Genomic DNA, 26,482 nt, shown 5'->3' with positions numbered 1-26,482 from the left:
TCCGGATGTCTAGGAACTGCTGAAATTAATTGCTTTGAAGAGGAAAGGGGAAGGAAAGTTGAAATATAGACTCCAACATAAATATAATATCAGTCAAATAGCTGCCTTTACTTCAATTTCTTTTTAAGACAAGCAAGAATGAACCCTCAGAATATATCAGTCGAGTTTTTGTTCTGTGTTTTCTTAGATTATTTGTATATTTAGCATCCATTCATCACAGGGCCAATTATATTAACTATATTTTCTTATGTTCTGTATTCTTGATGCTCTGACATTGGGGGGGAGGGGGGCTTACAGACCCCAGAAGAGACAGCCCCTCCCAGAGCTAGCTAATTCCTAACGTTAACTTGCCTACTAGCATGTCTTTTATAAGCAACCAACCAATCCAGAGTTGATACCACCAACTATCTCCTTATCTAACTCTCACACAACAAGCTAATATTTCCCCCACCCTAAAACATCCCAGGGCCAAGTACCAGGAACCTAGAAACCAACCCTATAGCCCAAAGCCTGGAGTAATTAAGCAAACTAGCCAATCCTAAACTGTTTTCTGCCCAGCCTTCCCTTTCCCAGGGAAACCCCAATAAAGGCCATGACCTAAGATCTCCCCTATGCTCCTCTTCTGCCTCCTGACTACCCTGGTGTCTTCTCCTGTGGCCCTGTATGGCATAAGGTGACCTCCCCTCTCTCTGGGACACCTGAGTATAATTACCATCTTCCAAGCCTCAATCTTGTTTCCTCTTATGGCTGCACCCACTTTACCATACTATATCCAACATGTATACGTTCTTACAACAGTTTTAAATTTTAAAATTTTGGTTATAACGCGGCTGACAGCCATCATGCTCATTAAAACAATCATCTGTCTATAATTTTCCTTCCTTCCTATGGCACATCCAATAAAATACATTGATCATGTGTTCATTCAGCAAACCCCCATGTTCCTTCTCTGTGTACCACTGTGTTGTAAAGATGTAAAAGAAAAGGTTTCTAACCTCCAGGAGCTGACATGGTAGAGATTTTTATCCAAATAATTAAAATAGGAAGACAGCAATGCAACTTATTAATTTACTGAATGCCAGGTAACTGTGCTTAGTAATGCACAAAACAAATGACTTGAGTTCTTACAAGAGTGACCAGGGAGATGTAGGAGATGATACTTCAACTAGGCAACATTCAAGAGACAGAAAAGGAAATATGCCTTAGAAAGAGTAACCTGGAATTAATGAAAAGGATGGAATGGAGCAGGGACATCAGTTAGAAAACTATTGCCACAGTTTTTGCACAGACCAGTAATGGTCTAACTAGAATAAAAATAAACAATTTTAGATTGAGATAGGAGGAAACTAAGGGCCCAAGAGTTTAAAGTAACTAAGCTCAAGGTCACATATTTAGCCATCTGTAAAGGAAATGATAAGACAGAACAGGAGAGTTACTGAGAAAACAATCAACATGATTTGGCAATTGAGTCAATACCAGTGCCACGGGCTAAGAAGCAGACCCTAAGGTGAATCTAAGGTTCAAACCCAAGTGAATTCAGGAAGTATTAATAAACAAGTAAGAGGAGTTGTTTTTGCAGTTTGTTTTAGACAGATGGAAATAGCTAACTTACAGCACAACGGTTTCCATTTAAAATGTTCCTTTTTTGTTCTCCGCATTTTATTAGTTTTATAATCTCAGAAATGTGTATTTGTCTTTCTTGATGTATAAATTTCTACCATAGTCACGCATCATATAAACAGTGAGTGCCTGGGGCTGGCCCCGTGGCTTAGCGGTTAAGTGCGCGCACTCCGCTACTGGCGGCCCAGGGTTCAGATCCCGGGCGCACACTGACACACCACTTCTTTGGCCATGCTGAGGAGGCATCCCACATACAGCAACTAGAAGGACGTGCAACTGACATACAACTATCTACTGGGGCTTTGGGGAAAAAAAGAAGGATTGGCAATAGATGTTAGCTCAGAGCCAGTCTTCCTCAGCAAAAAGTGGAGGATTAGCATGGATGTTAGCTCAGGGCTGATCTTCCTCTCACACACACAAAAAAAAAAACAGTGAATGCCCTGTTTATTAACAGCATATTTATATACTAAGGAAGTTAATTTAGGCACAGTGGTGTTAAAATAACGCAAAATAAGTATAAAAAAGTGTAATCAAATGCATTTATTTTAAATTTAAAGGTCAACTTATCATTTTGGGAGGCGCACAGTTTAGAAGTGTGAATAAGTAGAATTTATTCAAGTGTCTATGTTCCTCAAAATATCAGTACACAAACTATACTTTCTGTTATAGACTGAATGTTTGTGTCACCCCCTCCAATTCATATGTTGAAATCTTAACCCCCCAATGTGATGGTATTAGGAGGTGGGGCCTTTGGGAGGGGATTAGGTCATGGGGTGGAACCCTCATGAACGATATTAGTGCTCTTTCCCAGAGAGCTACCTCACCCCTTCTGCCATGTGAGGACCCAGTGAGAAGATGGATATTTATGAACCAGGAAGTGGGTCCTCACCAGACACCAAATCTGCTAGCACCTTGATCCTGGACTCCCCAGCCTCAAGAACCACGAGAAATATGTTTGTTGTTTTAGCCACCCAGATATCATAATTTTGTTTTGGCAGCCTAAATGGACTAAGACCTTCTAATTATTCATCATTAAATAAACTTCTGATAACAAATGATGCATCTAACTTCCTTCATTTATGTGCTTCTCACATGAACAAAAAAGGCATCTTTAATTCTTTTATTTTTCTGTATCATCATACCTTTAAAGTCTGATGGCAAAGGAATCCAATTCATTTTATATCTTCTTCAGTATAGCACTACCTCTAAGCATCACAAACACACATTTTTTGAAATTTTGGCATAATTTTGGAAATTGCTGGCATAAGCTCCAACAAGATAACTGAATACTAAAGGTAAACAGGTACTTTCATGCTTAGCACAATGTCTGGGACATAACAGGAAGACACCCACTTGTTGAATAAATGCCTGAACTTCACTTGAAAATGAAAACATACGTATTGTTTATCTGAAGGCAAATATGGAAACAGCATATTACCCACTTGAGTATAAACAGATCTCAAATTAAACCTCCATTCTAATATTAATAGCTTTTTTTTCTCTTAAGCAAACATGTACCGAGCACTCACCACATGCCAGGCATTGTTCTTTGCACTTCACGTGTTATCTCATTTAATCCTTACAACCACCCTAGGAGTTGGGCATCATTATCCTAATTTTACAGAAGAGAACACTTAAGTACAGAGAGGCTAAGCAATGTGCCCAAGATAACATAACTAAGAAATAACAGAGCCAGGACTCGTATCCAAGCACTCTAATTCCAGAGCCTACTGTTTTTTAAAAAAATATTTCATAGATAATATGTTTACATTGTTCATTTGGGAAAAAAAAAAAAGGTATGCAGTGAAAAAGCTGTGTCTTCCATCCACACCCTGCACCAACCTAGCTCTCACCCCTTATCTTACCTCTGCACAAAGAGTAACTACTGTTATTAGTTGTATGTATCCTTCCAGGGTTTTTATGTAACTATAAGCAAATACAAATGTATATTTTATTAATTTTTTTCCCCAAATGTAGCTTTCTATACAATATTCTATACCTTGCTCTTTTTAATTAACGTATCTTAGAGATCTTTCCACATTACTACACAAAGAACTCCTTCATTGTTTTCACAACTGTATAGCATTAAATTACACTAACTGAATGGACCATAACTTTTTTTTTTGGTGAGGAAGATTGGCCCTGGCCTCTCTTTTTGCTTGAGGAAGAGGGGCCCTGAACTAACATCTGTGCCCATCCTCCTCTATTTTGTATGTAGGTTGCCGCCACAGCATGGCTTGACAAGTGGTGTAGGTCCATGCCCAGGATCCAAACCCTCAAATGTGCCAAACTTAACGACTACACCACTGGGCTGGCCCCGGACCATAATTTATCTTACCAGTTCCCAGCAGTCATAAGGTTGTTTCTATGGTTTTGCTATTATAAACAGTGTTGCAGTAATATGTCATTTTGTACATGTACAAATGTAGCTATCAGAGCAAGAGCTATATTCTTGGACCTCTTGGAGAAACAGTATGTGCATTTGTAATTCTGACATATGCTGGCAAAATAGTCTCTTGAGAGTTTATCAACTTACACTAATAACCTATGAATACTTGTTTAGTGACAGCCTCACCATACAGACTATATTATCAAACTTAAGAAGGATTTTTGTTAACTTGGTATGTGAAAAAATGGCCCCTCAATGTAGTCTTCTAAGTTTCTTTTAATATGAATGAGGTTGAAGAGTATTATTCATTCGTTTAAGAGTTATTTGTATTTCCTTCTCTGTGAACTACCTGTTCACATCCTTTGCCCTTTTTGCTACTGGACTGTTTTCTCTTTATCTCATCAATCTCTAGGAATGTTTTATATCTGGGAGATTAGAGTTCTGATTATAATATGAGTCATAAATATTTCCCCATTTGTCTTTTAACTTTGTTTACAGGGATTTCTACCTAACAAAATTATTTTTATTTTCATGTAGTTTATCTTTTCTATACCTCTTCACAATTCAGTCAGAAAGGCTTTCCTCACTCCAAAATAATAAACAAATGTGCCCATGTTTTCTTTGAGCACTTTTATTATTATAGTCTTTACATCTAAATATTTCATATTAGAATTTATCCGAATATATACATGGAGTGAGGTATTAATCCAACTTTTTCATTCCCTACATGATGCTCCTACTTATTTCAAGATATTTATTTAATAGTCCCCACTTGAATTTTTTCCCCATTGATTTTTCTTTTTTTTGTGAGCAAGATCACCCCTGAGCTAACATCTATGCCAATCCTCCTCTTTTCGCTGAGGAAGACCAGCCCTGAGCTAACATATATTGCCAATCCTCCTCCTTTTTTTTTTCCCTTTTTCTCCCCAAAGCCCCAGTAGATAGTTGTATGTCATAGCTGCACACCCTTCTAGTTGTTGTACGTGGGATGCCACCTCAGCATGGCCAGACAAGCAGTGCGTCGGTGCTTGCCCGGGATCCGAACCCAGGCCACCAGTAGCGGAGCATGCGCACTTAACCGCTAAGCCATGGGGCCAGCCCTCCCCATTGATTTAAGGTGATTTTCCCCATTGATTTAAGGGTCTATGTCTGAGCTTCTGTTTTACTGGTTTAATATTTCTATTTGTGAGACAGTTTTAAGTTAACTATTAAGGTTTTAAAATTAAAATGTTAATATCTATTATATATATTTCTGCTCTTATTTATCATAATTTTCCTGGCTACTTTTAATTATTTTTTCCATATGAACTAAAGAATCCATTTGTCTAGTTTCCCCCCCACCTCCCTGCAAAAAAACTTGGCATTTTTACTAGAATCAGATTAAATTGACTGATTTTATAGATAACTTACAGGTTTACGTCTAGGTTGAGTATTCCTATCCATAAATGTGGTTTCCATTTATTCAAGTTTTTTGTGACCCTAAGAAGTGCTTTCAAGTCTTCTTCATATAGGGCTTGCACATTTCTTAGGTTATTCCTGGGTATTTTATCTTTTTCTTACTATTACAAATGGTATCTTTTCTTCCATTGTTGACATCTAATTGGCTCTTGTTTCCACTACATTTTAATTTTGACTTTGGACAAGGTATTTAACTCTTGAAGTTGTATTTCCCTCACCTATAATACTGAGCTAACATGTACTTTGCAGGGTTGTTTTGAGACTTGCGGATAATTGCGCCAGCCCGGTGGCGCAAGGGGTTAAGCTCACGTGCTCCGCTGTGGCAGCCCGGGGTTCGGCAGTTCGGATCCCAAGAGCGCACCGACGCACCGCTTGGCAAGCCATGCTGTGGCGGCGTCCCATATAAAGTGCAGGAAGATGGGCACGGATGTTAGCCCAGGGCCAGTCTTCCTCAGCAAAAAAAGAGGAGGATTGGCAGATGTTAGCACAAGGCTGATCTTCCTTACAAAAAAAAAAAAAAAGACTTGCGGATAATTAATAAAGATTTGACACAGTGCCTGGCACATAATGGTGGTTACTATTATTATTTTTAAATATCAGCATTCTAGTATCTAAATAATATATTATAAATAATATTTCTCATTATTAAGTTTCTCTCCAATTATGAGGTTTGTATCTTTCTTCTCTCTTTACACTCTCACATCAACTTGTAAGTGTTCCCTTTCCCCCTTATTCCCAGTTTCAGAGGCTTACTCAACTCCCCAACTGAGTGCAGAAACAGATCTGTGTTCAGGCACAGGTAATATCAAACTGTCAGGATTTTACCTAATTACTCTTCAGAAGACAAGTGTAGGTCCATGGGGTTCATTCCTGTTAGAAAGTCTAGTGATGAAATCTATAGCTGAGCAATACCTGGATCAGAAATCAGAAAGTATAACTGTGCTAACTGATAAATACTTGGGATCAATTGCTGGAAGCAATCTAAGATCTATTTTACTCGCATCATGCCACACTAACAAAAAAATCACAAACTTCAAATAACTTACAGGTAAAGCAGCTAAACTTTCCTCCAACAGTTTTCAAATGCTCCTAATCCTGCTCCTTAGGGTTTCTTTCAGTGTTATCCCGTTCCTTCCCTATTCCCATTTCGCTTTCACAGAAACAACAACATTATCTCAGAGGGCACATTTCCTAGGAGCCCTTGCCTACATGCCAGCACATATACAATTTATAATTACAATTATTTCAGCTATTAGTGGAATCAAAAGCAACTTCTATGTGATTGCATCTTGTGACTTCAAAAGCTTTGTTTCAGGTAAAACCTGGAAGGAAGTCATAAAGTCAGACATAATTAACTAATAGGTTTGTGTCAGTTAAGCAAGAATAAGCAAATGAGGGCCGGCCCCGTGGCTTAGCGGTTAAGTGCGTGCTCTCCGCTGCCGGCGGCCCGGGTTCGGATCCCGGGTGCGCGCCGAGGCACCACTCCTCCAGCCATGCTGAGGCCGCATCCCACATACAGCAACTAGAAGGATGTGCAGCTATGACCTACAACTATGTACTGGGGCTTTGGGGGAAAAATAAATAAATAAAATCTTTAAAAAAAAAAAAAAAGAATAAGCAAATGAACCTATTAATAAAATTCAAATGAGTGGGCTATCAGACGGCACCAGCAAATAAATGTTTTAATTTTACCTACACATAAAAATTCAAGTTTACAAAACAGATGAAGTAGAGCAGGCAACCACTAAGGTTACCTTAAATTTACAAAGAAGTTCTATTGCCAGGTACTTTAAACAGTCTCCCAAAAGCGCAAAATGAAGTAATGTTAATGGATTATTAATTACTTGATAGGCTGGAACCAGGGAGTAATTTACAGTTGGAATGTTAGCCTATTTGAACTGAAGATAAAGCAAAACCGGAAATAAAACATTTTATGCCTTTAGCCCTGATCTTTCTCCTCACTTACAGCACTGAATTTCTTACCGATCAATGAATATTGTTACCAAGTTCAAAACAAACTCACCTCACCAAATTCTTTATCTCCCTTCCTGAAACAAAAAAAATAAACATTCCTCCTCTTCCCGATTCTCTATTTTTATTAATTACTGATTCAACTTAGAATCATACCTGGCACCTCCCTTTACCCGTATCGTTCACTTCCATCTGGTTATCAAAGCCTGTCCATTCTTTCTGCCTCTCTAATCTCTCCTTGATCCACCTGCTTCCTTCTTGTTTTAAAGGACTACAATTACAGCCTAACTAATTTCTTTACCTCCGAATTCTCTCTCCTCCTATATAGAAACTTGATAATTCCCATTACACAATATCATTGGATATACCCCCACCAAATTAAATTCAAGCTCCCTAATTAGATTAATTCTATAATCTGACCTCAAATTTTACCTGGCTAACCCTGCTCACTATTCTCAGACATTTCAGTTAACTGGACTACTATTCCCTTAATAGGCCTCAAATCTGCCTACTGCAATTTGAGCTGCTTTACCTATAAAGCACTCTTCATTCCTTCCTCCTTGAAATACTATATATCCTTCCAGTCCATATGCTATCCCTATAGAAACTCACCTACAACCTACTCCATCCCAAACAGTTACACTATTCATTACTACACGGTACTGTTTATGCATCTTATAAAACTTAGCACATTTTATATGTATTTCTATTTATTTGTGCACTTATCTTTCCTTGTAGATTTTTAAATGACACTCATCACATTATATTCAAAAGCTTGTCAAATGAATACATTTTGAAAACTTTCATTTACAAACATCTTCTTATAAGCTTATCAACTTTATAAAGTGAGGTACAGCTGTGTTTAAAATTTTAAAAATAAATTCCGTTATCGGTCCCTCTAGATTTGCTAAAATTAAAGATGTTCTTTTCCCTAAAGAAATAAACAGAGATGCAAATAAAGACTAAATTGATGTATATGTTCACAGCAGCTTACTTATAACAAAAATCTGGAAATAAATTCCAAAAATAGGAGAACACTTAAGCGAATTTTGGTATATTTAAATAATGAAATGTTAAATCATTAATAATATCCCTAAACAATATTTAAAAATATGGGAGAAATACTTACTAAACTATTATTTAATTATTACTGAAAACAAAAGTTAAGATACAAGAACATACTCCAGTCTGTAATCAGAAACATATATGAGAATAGAAAAAATGTCTAATGACAATAGTACTTATCAACGTATGATGGCATTATGCTTGATTTTTACTTTCCTATATCCCAAATTCTCTACACCAAGAATATGTAACACTTTTATAATTAGAAAAAACCTATAAAAAAACTAAAAATGTGTTATTTCAGATTATGATGACACCTAGCAAAGGAATAAAATGAGACTAAAACTTGGATATTAATAAAGAAATAATTAGGGTATTTTAAAGTAACGCAAAAAACACATTACTAAAGGATTCTAGAATGTTTTCTTTATGGCCAAGAAAAGTTAACCTAAAATTCTGCCATGCTAGAACTGAAGAAAAAAGAGTAATTCCAGGTAAATAAAATATTATGGTTTAAAGACTGAGCTACCAAAATATAAGAAATTTCCCTTTAAAAAAAAAAACTCCAATAATACAATTCTACACAGCACAGGTTTTTCTTGCATGCCAATTCATTAAGATATAAAAATAATTACTGCCTTTTTAATTCCATCAACATGAAAAAAAAAAAATCCATAGAGGCTGAAAGGAGATAAACCATAGGTTCTTTAATATGGTTTCTTCATTAATGCTTCCCACTTTTCTACGCACTAACATAATCATAGCCCAAAGAAACTCTTGTAACAATGTCTGAATACATTTCCTCTATTAGGTTTTCTGTAATATGTATCCCAAGTTCCTGATACAGCCTAAGAAATAAGAAAACTAAATAGCTATGAAGTGAGACTCATTTCTTCAAAGCAGTTTTTAAAAAGTTGCTAAGAAATGAGCTTTAACAGTGCTACATTTGTATGACATTTTGGGAACATGGAACCCTAAGAATACTTACTAAGGAGATGATGGAAACTAGACCACCTCGGCTGTCATCTGCAACAAAAATCCTTAATAACTGCTCAAACTGTGAAACTAAAACCTACCACACTCCTGTTCTTTCAAGGAAAGTATGTGGCTTACTTCCAACCAGATCAAAACACCAAAATACCGAACACAAAAGAGAAAATCATTGGTTCCAATTCCTTTAAAGAAGCCTCTGTTAGACTGCTCCGACGAGGCATCTACTGCAATTACTGTCTTCAATGTGCGTTAAAGGTTTTATAAAGCATTCAGCAAACCAATGCATCCTACAGAGAGATACATGGCAGACTGACAACATAACTAATCCAAGTTCCAATGTTAGCCACCAAACCAATCATGCCTGGCAGTTACTATGGACCTTGGATAGTAGCACAGCATACCATTAGACAACAAAAGGATATAGAACAGGATACATAACAGAGGAAAGAGAAAAGATTGGGTGTTACCACAGTAAGTTTTTGTTTATTTGTTTAAATATTCTTCATACCACACAAAGTTATAATTAAGTACCAAAGTGGTATCACAATGCAAGCATCTTGGTAAAATAATTATTTATTTCAATAGGCCATCAATTAGAATGGCAAAGAAACAATCTGTGCATTAGTATTTGATCTGCTTGAAATAGAAGATATTACTGTAAATAATTCTAAACATAAGCACAATTTAGTGAATAAGGTAGGAGACTGGTAGACTTAAATTTTCAGATTCGATTTATAGATGTTCACCAGTCACCTGCTGTTTTGACAAGTTACTTACCAACTGTGCTGCCATTTCTCCGTAAATTTATCCCCTAAGATGAGGATAATTCTTGCAAACTGTGTCACAAGCATTTTGAAAGGAACCATGAGTTATTGTGTAATGCTCTTGAAATTCCTCAGATGTAGGGTCCTACACAAAGTAAAGTATTATTATACATCTCTCTAACAGTAGTCATCTGTTTGCATTATGATTTTTTTTCCTACCCTTGACACTGTGATTCTTGGGCACTAACCTTTCCCAAAGTAAAGCCTCCAAAGCAAGCCTCCATTCCTGACCCAAGTAATTACTTTTTTCAAGTCTTTATATCATCCACATCTTTCTCTTCCTTAGAAGGCATCGTGAAAATTAGGAGTTATGAAATATCATGAGCTTCTTTGGCATTATATGCTTTGGTTCAATATGGGGGATTTGTGGGATAATTTGGTGTTTTTAATCTGCCCTTAAGTGAATAATTTTAGTTCCTATATTTATACATTTATTTTCCTACATTACTTTTCAAATTTCAATTATATTATAAGCAGTTCATTTGTAGATTTATGTTTTACGAACAGATAGTGCAGGTCAGAAAATGAAGATGCAAGAAAGGCAAGCAAGTAATTACTGCTATGTGAGCAAAATGCTTTCATTGGAATGACCCAATAGGAGAAATTGCCATTTGGGGATACAGGAAACAAGAGTGAATGCTCATAATCTTTATATCTTCTGTAGAAGAGTTGAGAATAAGCTACAATAAATTTTATCATACTACTCAAAACTTTATTGCTGCCTTTGCTAATCAAGTTAGTCTGAGGTTCAAGAATATATATACATATGAATTTTTAGTTTGTGTTGGTACAATATCACATCTTGAAAACAGAACTCTCAATCTTCTTATATGGTTCCTAAAATGGCTTCTCTTTGAATTTATTGGGGGGGGGATAAAACACAATAGCTTCATTGCATATCCTTAGTTATAAAATAGTAATTTTTAAGAGATTTTTTTTTAACCCAGAGAATTACATTAAAATACTGAACTAGTTTCCTCCTAAGTGATTAGATATTACACCTTCTAAATATGGCAGGGGAAAAACTTTGTGGGATAAAGGTAAAACCACAAGATTTAGAGTGGTCTCAACATTTGCTATCCTAGTGACTGTTAGTCTCAATCTGTTTTAACTTCAGTTTCTTCATCTATAAAATGCAGACCATGAGACCTGCCCTAGCTACCAAACAAGACTGTTGTGAGGATTAAATGAGATCATCTATTTGAAAGAACTTTGTAACCCACAAAAAACTATCGAAACAGTCATTTTTAACAGAACTATCTCACATTATTTACAAATTATGGTCATAAAATAGTTTAGTACTATTTCTAACATGAAACAAATGGAAACAGATGTGCAAAACATATATTTAGGACCATGGTCAGCAAATTATACCTATCACTGGATACACAGTGAGTAAATTATCTTGTTAAGAAAAGAACACTTTCTATAGGTTATCTTAAAATCTCCACAAGTGAATTTGGAAGGAAGTACAAAAATGAAATTAACAATTTATTTAGATGGATTGCCCTAGCATAATGAAGATTAAATACATTTACCTGTTAGCTATGAATTAAAAAACTGAGAGCCACTAGCTAAAAGGAAAGTTTAAAAAAAATTCTTATGAAGAAAAAATACATACATGAAAGTGAAACAGATGTTTGCTTCTCTAGAAATAATTCAGAAAGAGCTAGTAGTGAAAGCAAGGAGTATACATAGACAAGAAAACAGAGATGAACATAATCTGCACTCTTGGAAATAATAATAAGGAATAATAAAGGAAATCAGTGAAACTTTCCTACATGGTTCCTAAAACGTCCATAATGGAAACCTCTCCCTATAGGCCACAGGTCAAATCTATTTACTACACTGTGAGGCCAAGTCCTCCAGTAGGTTATCACGACTCTCAAGAATAGCTTATGCTTAACGAATGAGGCCACCTCTTTCTCTTTCACTCCTTATTATAGAATATTTAGTATGCTTATAAAGGCAATCTGTATAAGAAAACAATTCTTAGCTCCCTCCTTTCTGTTTGCTTTCTGCCTGACACAAATTTAAAGCTCTGGTAAAGTGAATTATGTTTATCACACGGTCCTAGAAACTCAAGCAGATTTGCTCAATTACCAGAAGACTTTAAAACCAATTAAATAAGAACAACTCCTTATCTTCTAATTTAATCCTCAAACTCACAAATTTAAAAAAGGGTTGGTGAAGGAGTACATTTAAATCATTAAGGAATTTTCCAAAGGGAAATAATTTTAGTTAAAAACATTATTAAAATTTTCCACTCAAGCACCTTAAATCAAAACTGATTTTCTGAAGTCCCTATCAGAGCAACTACCTCCTTTCAAATTTCTACTTTCTCCTACCTCTGTAACCAAGGTACACTTCATCATATATCATTGAACCTGGACTTCTGGTAACAAAAACTTTTTCTCAGGATCAGGACCCTCTCCTACAAAACTAAGCTATTCCAGCTCCAGATTTATTTTCTGGCTATTTACGTCATTAATGATTGCATCAAACTTTAAGATTTCATTTTCTCTTTCTTTCTTTAATTCTACCCCATAATGACATTTCTCATCATTTCAATTTCCTAGTCTCAAAGTACATATCATGTCATGTCAAATTTCAATTCTCTCCAGTTATTTCGTTCATGTATGCCTAACTCCCAACCCAGGCTCTAAATTTTTCCAAGAGAAAATTCATGCCTTTCATTTTTCTATTCCAAAGACTGTGATGTACCCTGGACAATAAGGCCAATACTAAAGAGATATTATAAGTTAGGTAAACCCACCCTCCCAACTTTATATTACCAAATAATGCTTCCAGGATGAATGAACAGGGTGATATAAATGTCACAATGCAATCATCACAATGTCAACATGACCACAAAGAAGGCTCTTAGGGCTAGTTAGGTTTCTCAGAATCTCACCTATAGAGTTAAAAGCTATTCTAGCCACCATAATCATCATGCTATTGTCCTGGACACAGAACAGGTCTTTAATAACATTTAAAAATGTTAAACCTTAGTAAATTTCAGTAACTATATTGGCAATTTCTGTGTGCTATCTTTGTACTCTCTATTCACTCTGTAGCCTCTCAGAAATTACTAAAGCAATACAGAGATATGTGCAGTTATTCTGTGGGACATGTTAAGTATAAGAACAGGAACAGCCTCAATACCGTGAAAATCTCAACCTGAGGCAGTATTCCAAGCTAAGCAAAGAAGGTAAAGGATCCATCTGCCTCTGAAGCAGTGATAACAAATACATATCAGTAAATTATCATTGATGTCTATCAACATGACAACCTCAATGCCTAAGATTATGAAAATCTGACACAATTCCATAAAATACTCTTAGTGAGGTAGAGTACAAGAAAGCTACCATTTACCTTGAGTTCTGCGATAATTAAACCTACTGTATTAAGCATCACTACCATTCATCCAAAAAAATTAAATTACAAATTAAAGCAGAAGAAAAGAGATTAAGATCCTAACAACATAGAAAGGATGAAAACTATACAGTATTTACAAGTTAAAAAAGTGAGGTTTGGCATGGTGGTGAGATGATATGAAAGATGAACAATATGGCTTAATTCAATACCTTAATATTTTATACCTATATTAACCTCTCAAAAGTAGACTAACAACAGAAACCACTTAAACAATGAAGTGATAAAGAAAAATAAATGCCATAGAAAATACTTAAGTGCCATTATTGTTAAAGTTAAAAGAAGAAACTGTAAATCAGTACAGCTGCAGTCTTATCTGAATTTACCACCTTAAGAATTAACTTTTCGTTATAATTAAAAGCAAAATTCACATAACAATGATATTTCCACATGCGGAAATATATGATTTTAAAATATGTATATCCAGGAAAACTACATGAAATGTGAGCAAATTCCTCAAAATTCTCATTACCCTACAAATTATTTTAAATTTGGCTTATATGGCTACTACAAAAATCAGGACATCTCATAATCACAAAACTTTTAATAGCTACTGCTGCTACCTGAAAGTAGACGATTAGGGAATAAAAGATATTTCAAACTAAGCCAAATAAAATTACATATTTAAAACACTACAATAGGGAGGAAAATAGAATTAGGATATATTTTAGACAAGTAAGTGAAAGTAAAAAGCTTTCATCTTAATTTTCTTTTTCTTTCTAATGTATGAAAAACAACAGAGTAAATTATGCATTTAAAATCTGCCCCAGGTGGCTGAACAGTGCTTATTAAAAGAGGACTTACATACTATATACTCTATACCTATATACTCTGTACCAAAGAAGATCTATACACTGCAGGCTGGTTTTCTCTATTGTTGTGCATCACCATAATTATGTTCCGAAACCAAAGCTTCACACAGTAAGGGTTTACAACAGTAGTAGTGAAAAAAAAAAAAAAAAAACCCACAAAATAATTAAAGTACATAGAAGCATGCAAATATAAAGGATCTATTTAACTCCTAGTTTGAAATATTATTAAAAATAAATTTTCAACTTACCTGGTTTCTTTCTGGATTTTTCATGACCTAGCTGTCCTAGATCATTACATCCACAAGTGTACACCGTTCCATCATCCAGAACAAATACAGTATGTCTGAGTCCACATCCTACGTCTCGGACCTTTTTATTTATAAAAAAGTCACTTTTTCTGGGTTCTAGTACAATTTCTTCATCAATTCCACCCAAACCTAGCTGTCCAAAAGATGCATTTCCCCAGCACAACATGTCTGTAATTCTTTTGGTCTTCCAGTTTCAATAAAAAACTCCCTTCTGAAACACTGGAAAGTTGGAGGTATCCCTATGTCTGAGGAGATAGGAAAAAAGTTAACATGACTTCAAAGGAAACATGACATATAACTGCTCTTTCAAGTGCTGGGCTACAATAATCACTACATAGTAAATGAAATCTGTTTCATTATATGCTACATAAGTATCGAGTTTCAAAAACCAATCAGTTGTTATTTTTTTAAATATATCATATAGAAACATTTAGGGAAAATATATCACTCTCCATGATTCTTCGCAAAATTTAAAATACATTAACTAGTTCTGACTTTTTATCATCTTGTGATAAACTAATCTAATGGAAATTCTAAGTACTTTGCTAAAATTAATCTTTTTTTTTTTTTTGCTTTTTGCTTTAAATAATTTGAATGGGAGCAAAAAATAAAACATCTATCCACTGCCCCAAAAATCAAGTATACACACAGTGGAAAAATTTAGCCAACTATAGAAACATAAAACCTCGTAACCTCCCTCAAGTCACAGCATAATTAAACCTTCTAATACCTACCTCCACATCAACAGAAAACTGAAGTTCTTATCTGTAATAGAAATAAAACCAATAATGGAAACTTAAATTTTCCCACAATTTAAATGACTCTTCCAATTATTCACACTAATAGGCCCTAGGGAAAATTATGGTTCTCTCGTCAAGCCTTGATCTTAAGACAATCACCTCGAAAAATCATATTTTACAAATCAAAATAGTAACACTTTGACCTCACTACTAATTTAATTTTAAAACTAAATCAATGTACATAATTATAATTCAAAAGGAAATATGCGGCTTAAATATCAACATTTTCCCCCACAATTCCACATTTTCTATTACGAGTGGTAACCGTGACTGAAAAATATTTCCCCTGGACAATCTCTATCTATCTATACCTCTCAGACAATTATTTGAAGATGGAAAAAAACTGCAAATAACCTCAGCACTGCCGATTTTTCAAGAATAGGAATGGGGGCTGGGACACTGATAGTTCGGTGGCGAAATCTGTAGAACTTTCCAGTACATTGAGTATTTCTTCTTTTGTAAAGACACAAATAACCAACAGTCCACTTTAGCTAAACCTACACTGATTTTTCAACACATCGCGTTACTAAATAACACAATTACAGGAAGTCAGCCTTATTCCCGTTGTAGCCACCTACATTCCTTACCCAGAACCTGAGGTTTCAAACCCCAACTTTCCTACGTTCTGGCTAGCAAGTGCCGAAGCTGTCCCATTCCATGACCCATCCATTAAGAGAAGCGTGATTTCATTCTTTTGGGGCATCAGAACTCGGTAGGTCCCGAGAGTTCTGCATTATGTTCCTGCGTTTTTTTTTTAAGAGAGATAGGAAAATATCCCCGATTTCAGCGCACCAAGTTTAATCATCCCTTTTTTTTTAAACAGTCAGAAGGAGTATAGGAAAGGCATTCATTCCCTCGCCAGCAACAGGTAGGGGGATGAGAAGCAGTTTATTCCCATCATTCCCTGAACACGCACTCAGATCAGCTCAGGGGGGCCGGGGAGAGAAACTGTCTGCACACACCCCACCTCGCGGGCCGACCAGTCAACTACGGCGGCCGCCCGCAAGCCGCAGAGGCCAGCGGACGAGGCTAGGCACCTCAGTCCGAGGGAGGCCCTTCCCCAGGGAGGTGCGACATGCCAGACCCCAGGCCAGGGAGCCCCGCCACTGCCCTCGTCCCCCGCCCCCCACCCCCAGGAAGCGCTGAGAAAGCACCCTGCGCCAGCCCGGCCTGTATCCGCCCAGCCCGGCCTGCCCCCCTCAACGCCGTCACACGCCCCCGAGCCCACCGGGGCAACGACTCACCCGGCTCCTCTAGGCAAGGGAAGCCCGGGGCGACGGGGGCGGCGCCTCCCCAGAAAGCGAGGCAGCGCGGCAGCTGAGGCAGGTCTCCAGCTCCTGGACCCTCCTCCTTCAAACAGTGGCGGCGAACACCACGGCTCCTCCGGCGTCGGTGCCGCTGCTCCGCTGCTCCCGTCCCCGGCTCCTGTGAAACTTTACCGGGTTCCTCAGAGAAACGCAGCCGCCACCACTGTCCAGTCCAGAGACAGCCGTCAGCGACCCGGATGGAGCGGGAGGGGAAGGACGGAGGCGAGCCGGGCGGAGAGCGCGAAGGGTGGGGAGAGACTGGGTAGGAGAAGGGAGAGGGGGAGGTGTCTACGCGGGGGAGGGGGAGGGGTGGGCCGGAAGTGAACCGCGGAGCACGCGCGCGAACCTGCTCACGTCCCTCCCCGCGCGCCTGCGCCGGAATCCTCACCAGGGCACACCGACCCGCGCGCCTGCGCAGTGTACAGCTTTGCGTTGCTTGCAGAGGAAAATGCCAAATACAGGAGTTGAGAGTTTGCGGAGAAGGTCGGAGGTGTTTAGCGGGTCGTGTAACAACGCTTTAACGTGCACAAGGGCCTTTTAGCGAAGAAAATCTCTTCGTCTTTTGGTTTGGTTGTCTTTCTGCTCATAGGTTCCAGTATCTTTATTATTTTATTTTACTTTTTTCCAAAGAGAATTTGAAGTAGTAGATAAAACATCACAAATATGGGTGTGAAGGCGGGTGAAGCCTTTAGTTCATCCTTTAGCCTCTACTGGAGGTACTCTGAGGATTCCAGGTATGTTCACAGCGATGACTGAACCTACTGGCATTAAATGTGAGCACCATCAGTTCAGGCTCCTGATATAGTGATGGCTGCCATCACTTTCTGCACTCTCCCTAGAAGATAAACTTACATTGCAGGGCCTCCTTGATTCAGAGAAAATTAAATAATGCATATGGCTAGAGTCCCTGCTTCATAAAAACGAAGTCTGGATTTCCTAGGCCAGTCTTCTTAACATAATCTCTTAAAAAGGAGGAAAACTTGAAACAAGGCACTCTTAAAATTTTATGTTAGACTTTGCTAGAAACTGTGACTTCAGAGTAAATGTTGAGAACCTAGAAAGAATTGCGCAATAAGCCATGTTTCTTTATCTCGTTGAAAAATATATTTCAGATTAGGGAGTGCCTGTGCTAGAGTTTGTATAAGTATGTATAGTAGTTTCCTGGGGCTGCCGTAACACAACTACCACAAATTGGATGGCTTAAAACAACAGAAATTTACTGTCTCACAGTTATGGAGGCAAGAAGTCTGGAAGTGGCAGCAGGATTGGATCCCTTCTTGGGGTCTCAGATGGAGAATCTTTTCTGTGTTTCTCTCCTAGTTTCTGGTGGTTGCTGACAATCCTTGGCATTCCTTGGCTTGTAGATGCATCACTCTTATCTCTGCATCCATCTCCATGTGGTGATCTTCCCTGTGTGTCCAAATTTCCCTATTTTAAGGACATCAGTCATTGGATTAAGGCCCACCCTAATACATTATGACCTCTTTTTAGCTGGATTACGTCTGCAAAGACCCTATTTCGAAATAAGGTCACGTTCTCAGGTACTGGAGGTTAGGACTTCAACATATGTCTTTGGAGGACCCAATTCAACCTACAACAGTGTGTTACAGAAATTAGTGTAAAAATGGCAAGCTGCTTAAGCAAGGAAAGCATAATTTCAATACTAGGAGTGGTGGGGATGCCCATGAAACATAGTTTATTCTTATTTTGATAGCTTATTTTGATAGCTTCATTGCCTTTGTAGGTCTTTTGTTGTCAAAAAGGTTAAAAAACCTTAAGGACTTGATGCCTCAAAATATATCTTTAAAGGGGAAGTTATGGGATTTGGTATCTTTAAGATATGTACTTGCTGCAACAAACACTAAAATGTGCATGGCTTAACATAATAAAAGTGTATTTTTTACCTTTTTAACAGTCTAAGTGGGTGTTCCTAATGAGTCAAAACTGATTTCCAGGAAGCCGGCGAGGTGGGGGCATGGGGTACTTCTTAAAACCCTTGTCTGGAGGTGCCACATATCACTTCCACACATATAACAATAGCAAGAACTGCACACCTAGATGCAAGGGACCTGGGAAACATAGTCCTTGTCTGAGTTACCAGGTACTAGTTCATACTATTGAAGAGAACCCCATGAATTGGTGGACAGCTATCTTTGCCATGTGGATGCATCTCTCTCTGGAATTTTTGTTGTTGGTGGTGGTGGTGGTGGTGTTGTTGAGGAAGATTCGCCCTGAGCTAATATCTGTAAGCCAATCTTCCTCTTTTTTGCTTAAGGAAGATTCACCCTGAGCTAACATCTGTGATCAGTCTTCCTCTATTTTGTATGTGGGTTGCCACCACAGCATGGCTGATGAGTGGTATATGTCTGCACCCAGGAACCAAACCCTGGGGCCTCTGGAGGGTGCCAAACTTAACCACTAGGCCACTGGGCCAGCCCCATCGCTGGAATATTTTTAAAGAGAGATCTTGCTTGTAGAAAGTGGAATGGACATTTCTAGATGTTCCTTTTAACCTTGTAAATCTATGAAACTTAAGTGCAAGATCTTAGAAAATAGCCTGTGATTATCTTTAATGTAAGACAAGTATAGGATCAAAGGTTATTGGGATAATGTAAATTTGTTGTATAAAAGCAGCATGAGATATTGATGAGGAGTGTGGCCTCTGGTGCTGGTTTGTCTGGATTCAGAGCCTGAACCTAAAGGCTACCTCAGACCTCTGTCCTTCCATCCTCCAAAAGACACCTACAGACATTTATTAATGGTGTGTTTTACAGAAAATTACTTCTAAGTCACAATTTCTGTAAATGGGGGATATTAATAATCCACATCTCACTGGGTTGTTGTGAGGATTTAGTTAGATAACACATACAGTACCTCCGACATGTCAAGTGTTTTGTAAATGTCAGCTTTTATTATTACTAATATTATCTCTCCTGAAATACAAATTGTAAAAGAACATTTGTGAAAGCAGTCCATATCACCAATAATGATATAATTTTAATTTAGAACAAAGGTATAATATTTTTTACCTATTGTGTTATTTTCATGTAAAAAAAAAAATATGCTCAGACTGTTGAGAGACCACTAAAATAGATATTTATTCTGTTCCACTCTTCCCCTTGCTCTCTTCCATCCAGCCCTACTGCTTGTGCTGGACCTCACCTCACTTCCTTCGTTCAAGTCTCTACTCAAGGTACGTCAGCAGTCTTCCCCGACCACCCTATCCAAAAAACCACCCCCTCACTCTCTATAATCTTATCCTACTTTATTTTCTTTCATAACAATTATCACTACCTGATATTTTATTGTATAATACATAAATGTATATTATATTTATTATATTACATATGTCATATATAGATAAAAATAGGTAACCAATTATATACAATCTGTAAATATATGTTATATAGATAGATATATAACTATTTGTCTCCTCCACTAGAATGAAGACTCCATAAAGGCAAAGATTTTGTCTTTTTTGCTCAGCACTCTGTTCTCCAATATCTTGAACAGTTCCTGGCTTACAGCATGTGCTCAAAAATTCTTTATTGAATTAATTAGTTAATGGTGCTGGCAGCATTGTCAATTATCACAACCTTTTTATAAATAAATTTGGAAATATGTTTCAAGAGCCAGTAAACTTCACTTAACAATAGTTCATAATAATAACAATATTTATTGTGAGACATTGCACTAAACTATTTACCTCTATTATATGACTTCTGGACTCTATCTGAAGGAAATAAGGAAATACAAAATGCATTCAACAAATCTTTATTGAGCACCTACTATGTGCCACTCTCCCAATTCTAGTAGGAGATATAGATAAAAACAAAGAGGCAGGCAAATAAAAATAGGAGCAAAGATTTTTATTGTAGTGTTATTTCTAATAGCAAAACTTAAAAACAACTGAAGTTCCAACAACGGGGAAATAGGATGTGTGGCAAGGTTAACCTCTTTATTGTTAACTTTGAAAGGACAAGATGGTACTGTCCAAAAGAATTTGTCACCAATTGCCACCAAATCCACTTTGAATGGACAACTGGAAAAGCGTCTTCTAGTCCTTTACCCACTCCTGCTTTCCAAGGTTAGAGTCTTCAATCAAGTAATTGCACAACCACATTTTCTTTGGTCCCTCAGTGAGTCCCTCCATCTGGAGAGTTCTGCTCTTTTCATCCCCTGTCTTACAGGCTCTATGGTCATCTCTTCTCTTTGGTCTTTGACCTAGCATTATGGCTTCAGCCTGAGAGGTACACAAGGCAGTCAGATATTTTACAAGATTCTTCAACAAATCTTTACTGAACACCTACTCTGTTCTGCCTTTCCAATTCTAGTAGTAGACATAGAAAAAAACAAGTAGGCAGGCAAATAAAAGTATTTCAAATTGTAATAAATACTATGGAAACAAACAAGGGGTAGAGATAGAGAATATTAGAGTAAGTCTTTGAAATAGAATGGACAGTGAAGGCCTCAACAGAGATGTTGCTGTTAAAACTGAAAACAAAGAGAAGGATCAAGCTCTGTAAAGACAGGGATGAGAAAACATTCTAGATGGAGAGAGCAAAGTGAAGCCCTTGAGGCAGGAAAGAACTTGGCATTTTCCAGGAACTGAAAGAAAATTAGTGTAGATGGAGCACAGGGACACTAGATATGTTTGGTGATAGGCAGTCAGAGTCTAGATCAAGTAGGTCACATTAAGAAGTTTTACATTAAGTACCTCAAGGGTTTTAGTCAGGAGAGGGGAGCAACTATTATATGTATTAAGAAAATAATTACTTTTGCTACTGAACTGAACAGGATTGCTGAATTAGAGGAGGGTGAAAATGGAGAAAGTTAGATTATTTAGGAGGCTTTTGAAATAATCCGAATGGGAGATATAGTGGTGGAGACTAAGGTGGTTGTGATAGAGATAAAGTGAAGAAGGGAGATTCAAAACATACTTTGGCGATAGGATTAATAGCGTTGTGATGGATGGTTTGTAGGGGATCAGAGAATGAGAGGAATGATGGGCCACTGGTAGTTTTCTGACTTCAAGACATTTACAAAGATGAGGATGACTGGTCAGGGAAGTGGGAGGAAGACAGGTTTTGATTAGGAAAACATCGAGTGTTCTGTTTTGACCTTAAGTTTGAAAAATCCAGAGTGTGTTTCTGTATTAGTTTGGTAGGGCTGCCATAATAAATACCAAGGATTGGATGACTTAAACAACAGAAATTTATTTTCTCACAATTCTGGAAGCTAGACGTCAGGCATCAAGGTGTTGGCAGGTTTGGTTTCTTCTGAGGCCTCTCCTTGGCTTGCGGATGGCCACCTTCTCCCTGGGTGTTCAAATGGCCATTCCTCGGCCTTTGTGTTCTCATGTCCTGGTATCCTCTTCTTATAAGGACACCAGGCATATTGGGTTGAGACCTACGCATTAAACCTCATTTTACCTTAATTACCTCTTTAAAGCCCTATCTCCAAATACAGTCATATTCTGAGGTACTGGAGGTTAGGACTTTAGCATATGAATTTGGGGAATACAATTCAGCCCATAACAGTTTTTTTTTCTTTTGAATTGCATTTTAAAAAGTCCTTTTTCTGTTATCCTAGGTGGTTATGGGCCAGCCCAGAAGTGAGTGAGATAGGAGAAAGAACTCTCTTCTGCCACGTGAATAAGAAACCACAGAAGAAAATTTGGCCCTTCTTTTTAATAGATGCAAGCAAAATAATTTTATTGATAATATTATGTGTTATGATATATGCCATTTAATCTATAACATAAAGAATAATAATTCTGGATATGTATTATGGAATCCTTCTCAACTTTCATTCTCACAATTATACTAACCTCCTTTCCTGCTCCAAATTTACATTCTGGCTTCAATTTCCTTCTCAGTTTCCCAGTGTGAAACAATAGTAATGTTCATATTATGAGTACCTAAAACATTCTTTTAATGCTCTCTTTTTATAACTCTCTATAATTTCTTTGTGTTTGCCTTCCATCCCCTAATTACAGGACTTCAACTGGCATTCAAATAGGCATAAGCCTGAAAAATCACATGTAATGTGGCCCTTGACCAGTATGTGGGGATGTGTTCATGCCTTTGAAATTATAGTGCAATTCCTCTAGTTACTACACTTTCTGAACAGAGAAAGTGCTCAAAATGCCGGGGGGGGGGGGGTGTGGGGGGTGTGTGGCAATGCCACATTGCCTAAATACAGTTTAACCATATTAAAAGTCTTTGTTTTTAAAACAAAGACTTAACTGTATGTCTTAAACCTATGCTTTAAAATTAATTTTATCCCACAGCAGTCATGAAGATTGTACGAGTTCTAATTAATAATGAGCATTATCAAAGTAATACAGTATGAAGTGTGGGATCTATATTTTTATGAATCTTTTAAGTGTGTGTGTTTTTCTTTTAAAGAAAACAATTAAAATAGCAATAAAGAGGAGGAATCTCAACTATTAGAGCTTAACAGTCAAACTTTTGGGTAGCAAATTGAACTATTTTGTTGCTACTGATTTTGAAGGGTCTTATAAAGATATTTGAGGTTGCGGAATTCTAATTTAGTTGTCAGAAATACGAAATCTACAAAGTTCACTTTATTTTGTTCCTTGTGCCAGGTCCTGTACCAACCTAAATCAGCAATATAACCTTCATCAAGTCAAAGGATGAGATTACTATATATATATATGTATGTATGTATAAACAAGTACACATATGTATGCACACACATACATATATACATACATATACTATATATGTATATTTTTAAGTGGCATGCCTCACTGCCCTCAAATAGAATCAGGACTAAAACTAATTGTAACTATAGGTCTTTGTGAAATTAACAGTACTACTTCTTTGAATAGAAATTAGCTACAGCATGATTATCTTCATCTATTGAATCCTTTATTAATAACTTTCAAAGTAATGATATAAAAGAAACAGCCTTGCATCTCATTTGATTACCACTTTTTATAAGAGGAACTGACAATACATATCAGATTCTTAGCTAAGCATTAAAAATCTTACAAAAGCAGCACAGAGGACCACAAAAGTAAGGAGATGGAAAAGCTTTTTAAACTCTACCCTCACCACGGAACTCCCTATGTACTCTAGAACCAACTGTTGGTTGCCTTCAGCATACATATAACTTTTATACACATGTATTGCAAATTTTTAAAAAATGTGTACTGCTACTCATGCTTCTTTTGGAAAAATGAAAAAGATTGTCATAATAGCTGGCAACCAGAGATAAATAAAACTCAGACATTTTAATGGATAGATCTTCATTAGAGTTTGAAAATGTATCCTTACAGTTTCAAAGTAAGATCTGATGGCCTTAAGGAACAGTTGAGCAGTAGTGACTAGGAAGGACAGAGTGTTCCTAAAAGACAAATTATAGTTGCCACCTCCACATTGCCTAAATACAGTTTAACCATAATAAAATGACAGAAATGTTTGCCCAAGTAAAATGCCATGCAGTTCAAGCTGCTGTTTTACTTTAAAAAAAAAAAAAAGGGAGAAAAATTACTCTTTGTAAACATAGGGATATTAAGAGGTGAAGTGAAGTGTTGTGTGCTGTTCATTTTCAACAAACAACAAACAGTTTCATCTGTTCAGTCTTTAAAAGGAAGCATTACCCAGCAAGCTAACTCCAAAAAGCAGCTTTCAAACTGCTCCCATTTGCAAGCTCCAATAGTGTTGACAGTAAAATAGAAATTCTGTGGAATGGTGAATGTTAGAATTGTTCTGAGTGTGGAAAACATCATTTTTTTTTTTAAAGTACTGCATCATCAGAGAATATAATTATACACTGAATTAATCTATGCTAATGAAACATCTTATCATCCTTTTCTAACTTAGTTACAAATAGACTGGATAAGATGGTTTTTATTTAATGTAAAACTCTTCTGTTTTAAATTTAATTTGTTTAGTATGGGAAATTCTCATTTTAAACAAGTAAAATAGCTTTTATTTTAAAATATTCATACTTATTGTTAATAATTTAAACAGTTCAATAAAATATAAGAAAATAACTATCAGAAATACCACCTCAGGAGATACACACTGCTACCATTTTATTGAACTTCGTTCTGGTATTTTTCCATACTCCAAAGTATATTGTACAGACATAGAGATAAATGTAAATTTACCCAATGGGTCTTGGAGCTTCATAACCTATTTTTACTCAACAAAGTGCTAAGGACCTCTTTCCAAAGTATTAGGGAGCTTAGTTATGTTCATGTAGAAGACGTGCTCAGACCATGAACCTACAGGGCCAATTATCCACAGGTATAAATAAATAATGCATATGTTCAGTCTTATTCTGTTCAAGTTGAACAAAAATTTTTTGTTCTCAGCATTATTGAGATATAATTGACATATAACATTGCATAAGTTTAAGGTATACAATGTGACGATTTGGTACACACATGTATTGTGAAATGATTACCACAATACGATTAATTAACATGTCCATCACTTCAAAAAATCTTATTAAGTTGAATATATTGAGATGTGTCTTGTTATATTGATGTCACCATCTGTGTTTTGACCACCTGGAATGACTTCTCCAGGTTCTTCAAACCCTCTGGCTCCATTGAATAGCAAAATGCTCAGGGGGATATAAAGGAGAGCCTTGAGATGCTGTTTAGCATACCCATCTTGTCTGCTGCACTTGAATATTTATATCCCTTCAGTTAATAAGCAATTTGTTTCATTATGCCAATAACATGAAGACAAAATTTCTTTGCTTTGTGACCGTAATTATTTAAATTTTCATTTCTTCTACCACTACCTCAATTCCAACCATCATCAATTCCAGCCTGGGCTTCTGCTACAGCTTGTGGACCACCTATAGTCTTGGCTCTTGGGTCCATCCACACAGCCACTAGTGTGGGGGTGATCTTTCTAAAATGCAGGTTTGATCATATCTCCTTAAAATCTTTATCTTCTAGGCATTCAACATCCTACATAATTAAGCCTTTATCCTTCTCTGCAACCTCATCCCTGCCACATCCTCCAAATCACACCTTATCTTTACCTTATGAGCTATGAAATATGCTCTCTCACACCTTCCTACATTTTCACGTTGTTCCTTCAACATAGTGAGATTATCATTTTCCAAGACTCGGCTCAGGCAGTACTTTCTTTATGAAGACTTGTCCTGTCTGTGACAGTTGGGAGACCCCCTCATCTCTGGTGCCATCCTCTGTTGTAGAACTTGCCACATTACAGCATAATCCATTGCCTGACTTCTCCCTCACTAGACTGCTAACTCAAGGTTAGGAACTTGGATTTTTTCACCCTTGTAGCCCCAAGAATGAACAAATACAAATTGTTTCATGTTAGTCAGAAGCTCTAGTTGGCAAAATTTTTATCTTTGAATAACAAAATATGAGAAATAAATTGTTAGAAAATATTATTTATTGTACAAAATCTTTCAAAACAATGTCTTTAGAGAAAAAAGATAATTGAGAAGCCCTCAGTGGAGAAAACTATGAACATGTA

The 26,482-nt window shown here is 36.9% G+C and overlaps 2 protein-coding genes across 8 annotated transcripts in view; one reads left to right on the top strand and one right to left on the bottom strand.

Moving 5' to 3' along the window:
* The window catches only part of HERC4 (HECT and RLD domain containing E3 ubiquitin protein ligase 4), a 151,867-nt gene extending 134,807 nt beyond the window's left edge, over nucleotides 1-17,060 (bottom strand). For 6 of the 7 annotated variants that reach the window (XM_087432136.1, XM_087432138.1, XM_087432139.1 and 3 more), the window contains exons 1-3: nucleotides 16,920-17,060; nucleotides 15,610-15,640; nucleotides 14,816-15,120 (exon numbers count right to left, since the gene is read on the bottom strand). In XM_087432136.1, the coding sequence (XP_087288262.1) occupies nucleotides 14,816-15,041 (226 nt within the window). In that variant the 5' untranslated portion in view covers nucleotides 15,042-15,120; nucleotides 15,610-15,640; nucleotides 16,920-17,060. Of the gene's footprint in view, nucleotides 1-10,273; nucleotides 10,401-14,815; nucleotides 15,121-15,609; nucleotides 15,641-16,919 lie in introns of those variants that run through there. The other variant, XM_087432141.1, reaches the window with a different exon arrangement.
* Nucleotides 15,040-23,129, top strand: LOC147916831 (uncharacterized). Its single transcript, XM_087433000.1, has 4 exons — nucleotides 15,040-15,045; nucleotides 16,596-17,244; nucleotides 20,120-20,175; nucleotides 22,575-23,129. Exons 1-4 carry the CDS (start codon nucleotides 15,040-15,042, stop codon nucleotides 22,602-22,604), a joined length of 741 nt encoding a protein of 246 aa, XP_087289126.1. The 3' UTR covers nucleotides 22,605-23,129.
* Nucleotides 23,130-26,482: the final 3,353 nt, after the last annotated feature.

Source organism: Ceratotherium simum, chromosome 6, assembly GCF_057802395.1.
Source record: "Ceratotherium simum simum isolate JZ-2026a chromosome 6, ASM5780239v1, whole genome shotgun sequence".
Classification (NCBI taxonomy): domain Eukaryota; kingdom Metazoa; phylum Chordata; class Mammalia; order Perissodactyla; family Rhinocerotidae; genus Ceratotherium; species Ceratotherium simum.
This window is presented reverse-complemented; position numbering and strand designations above follow the sequence as displayed.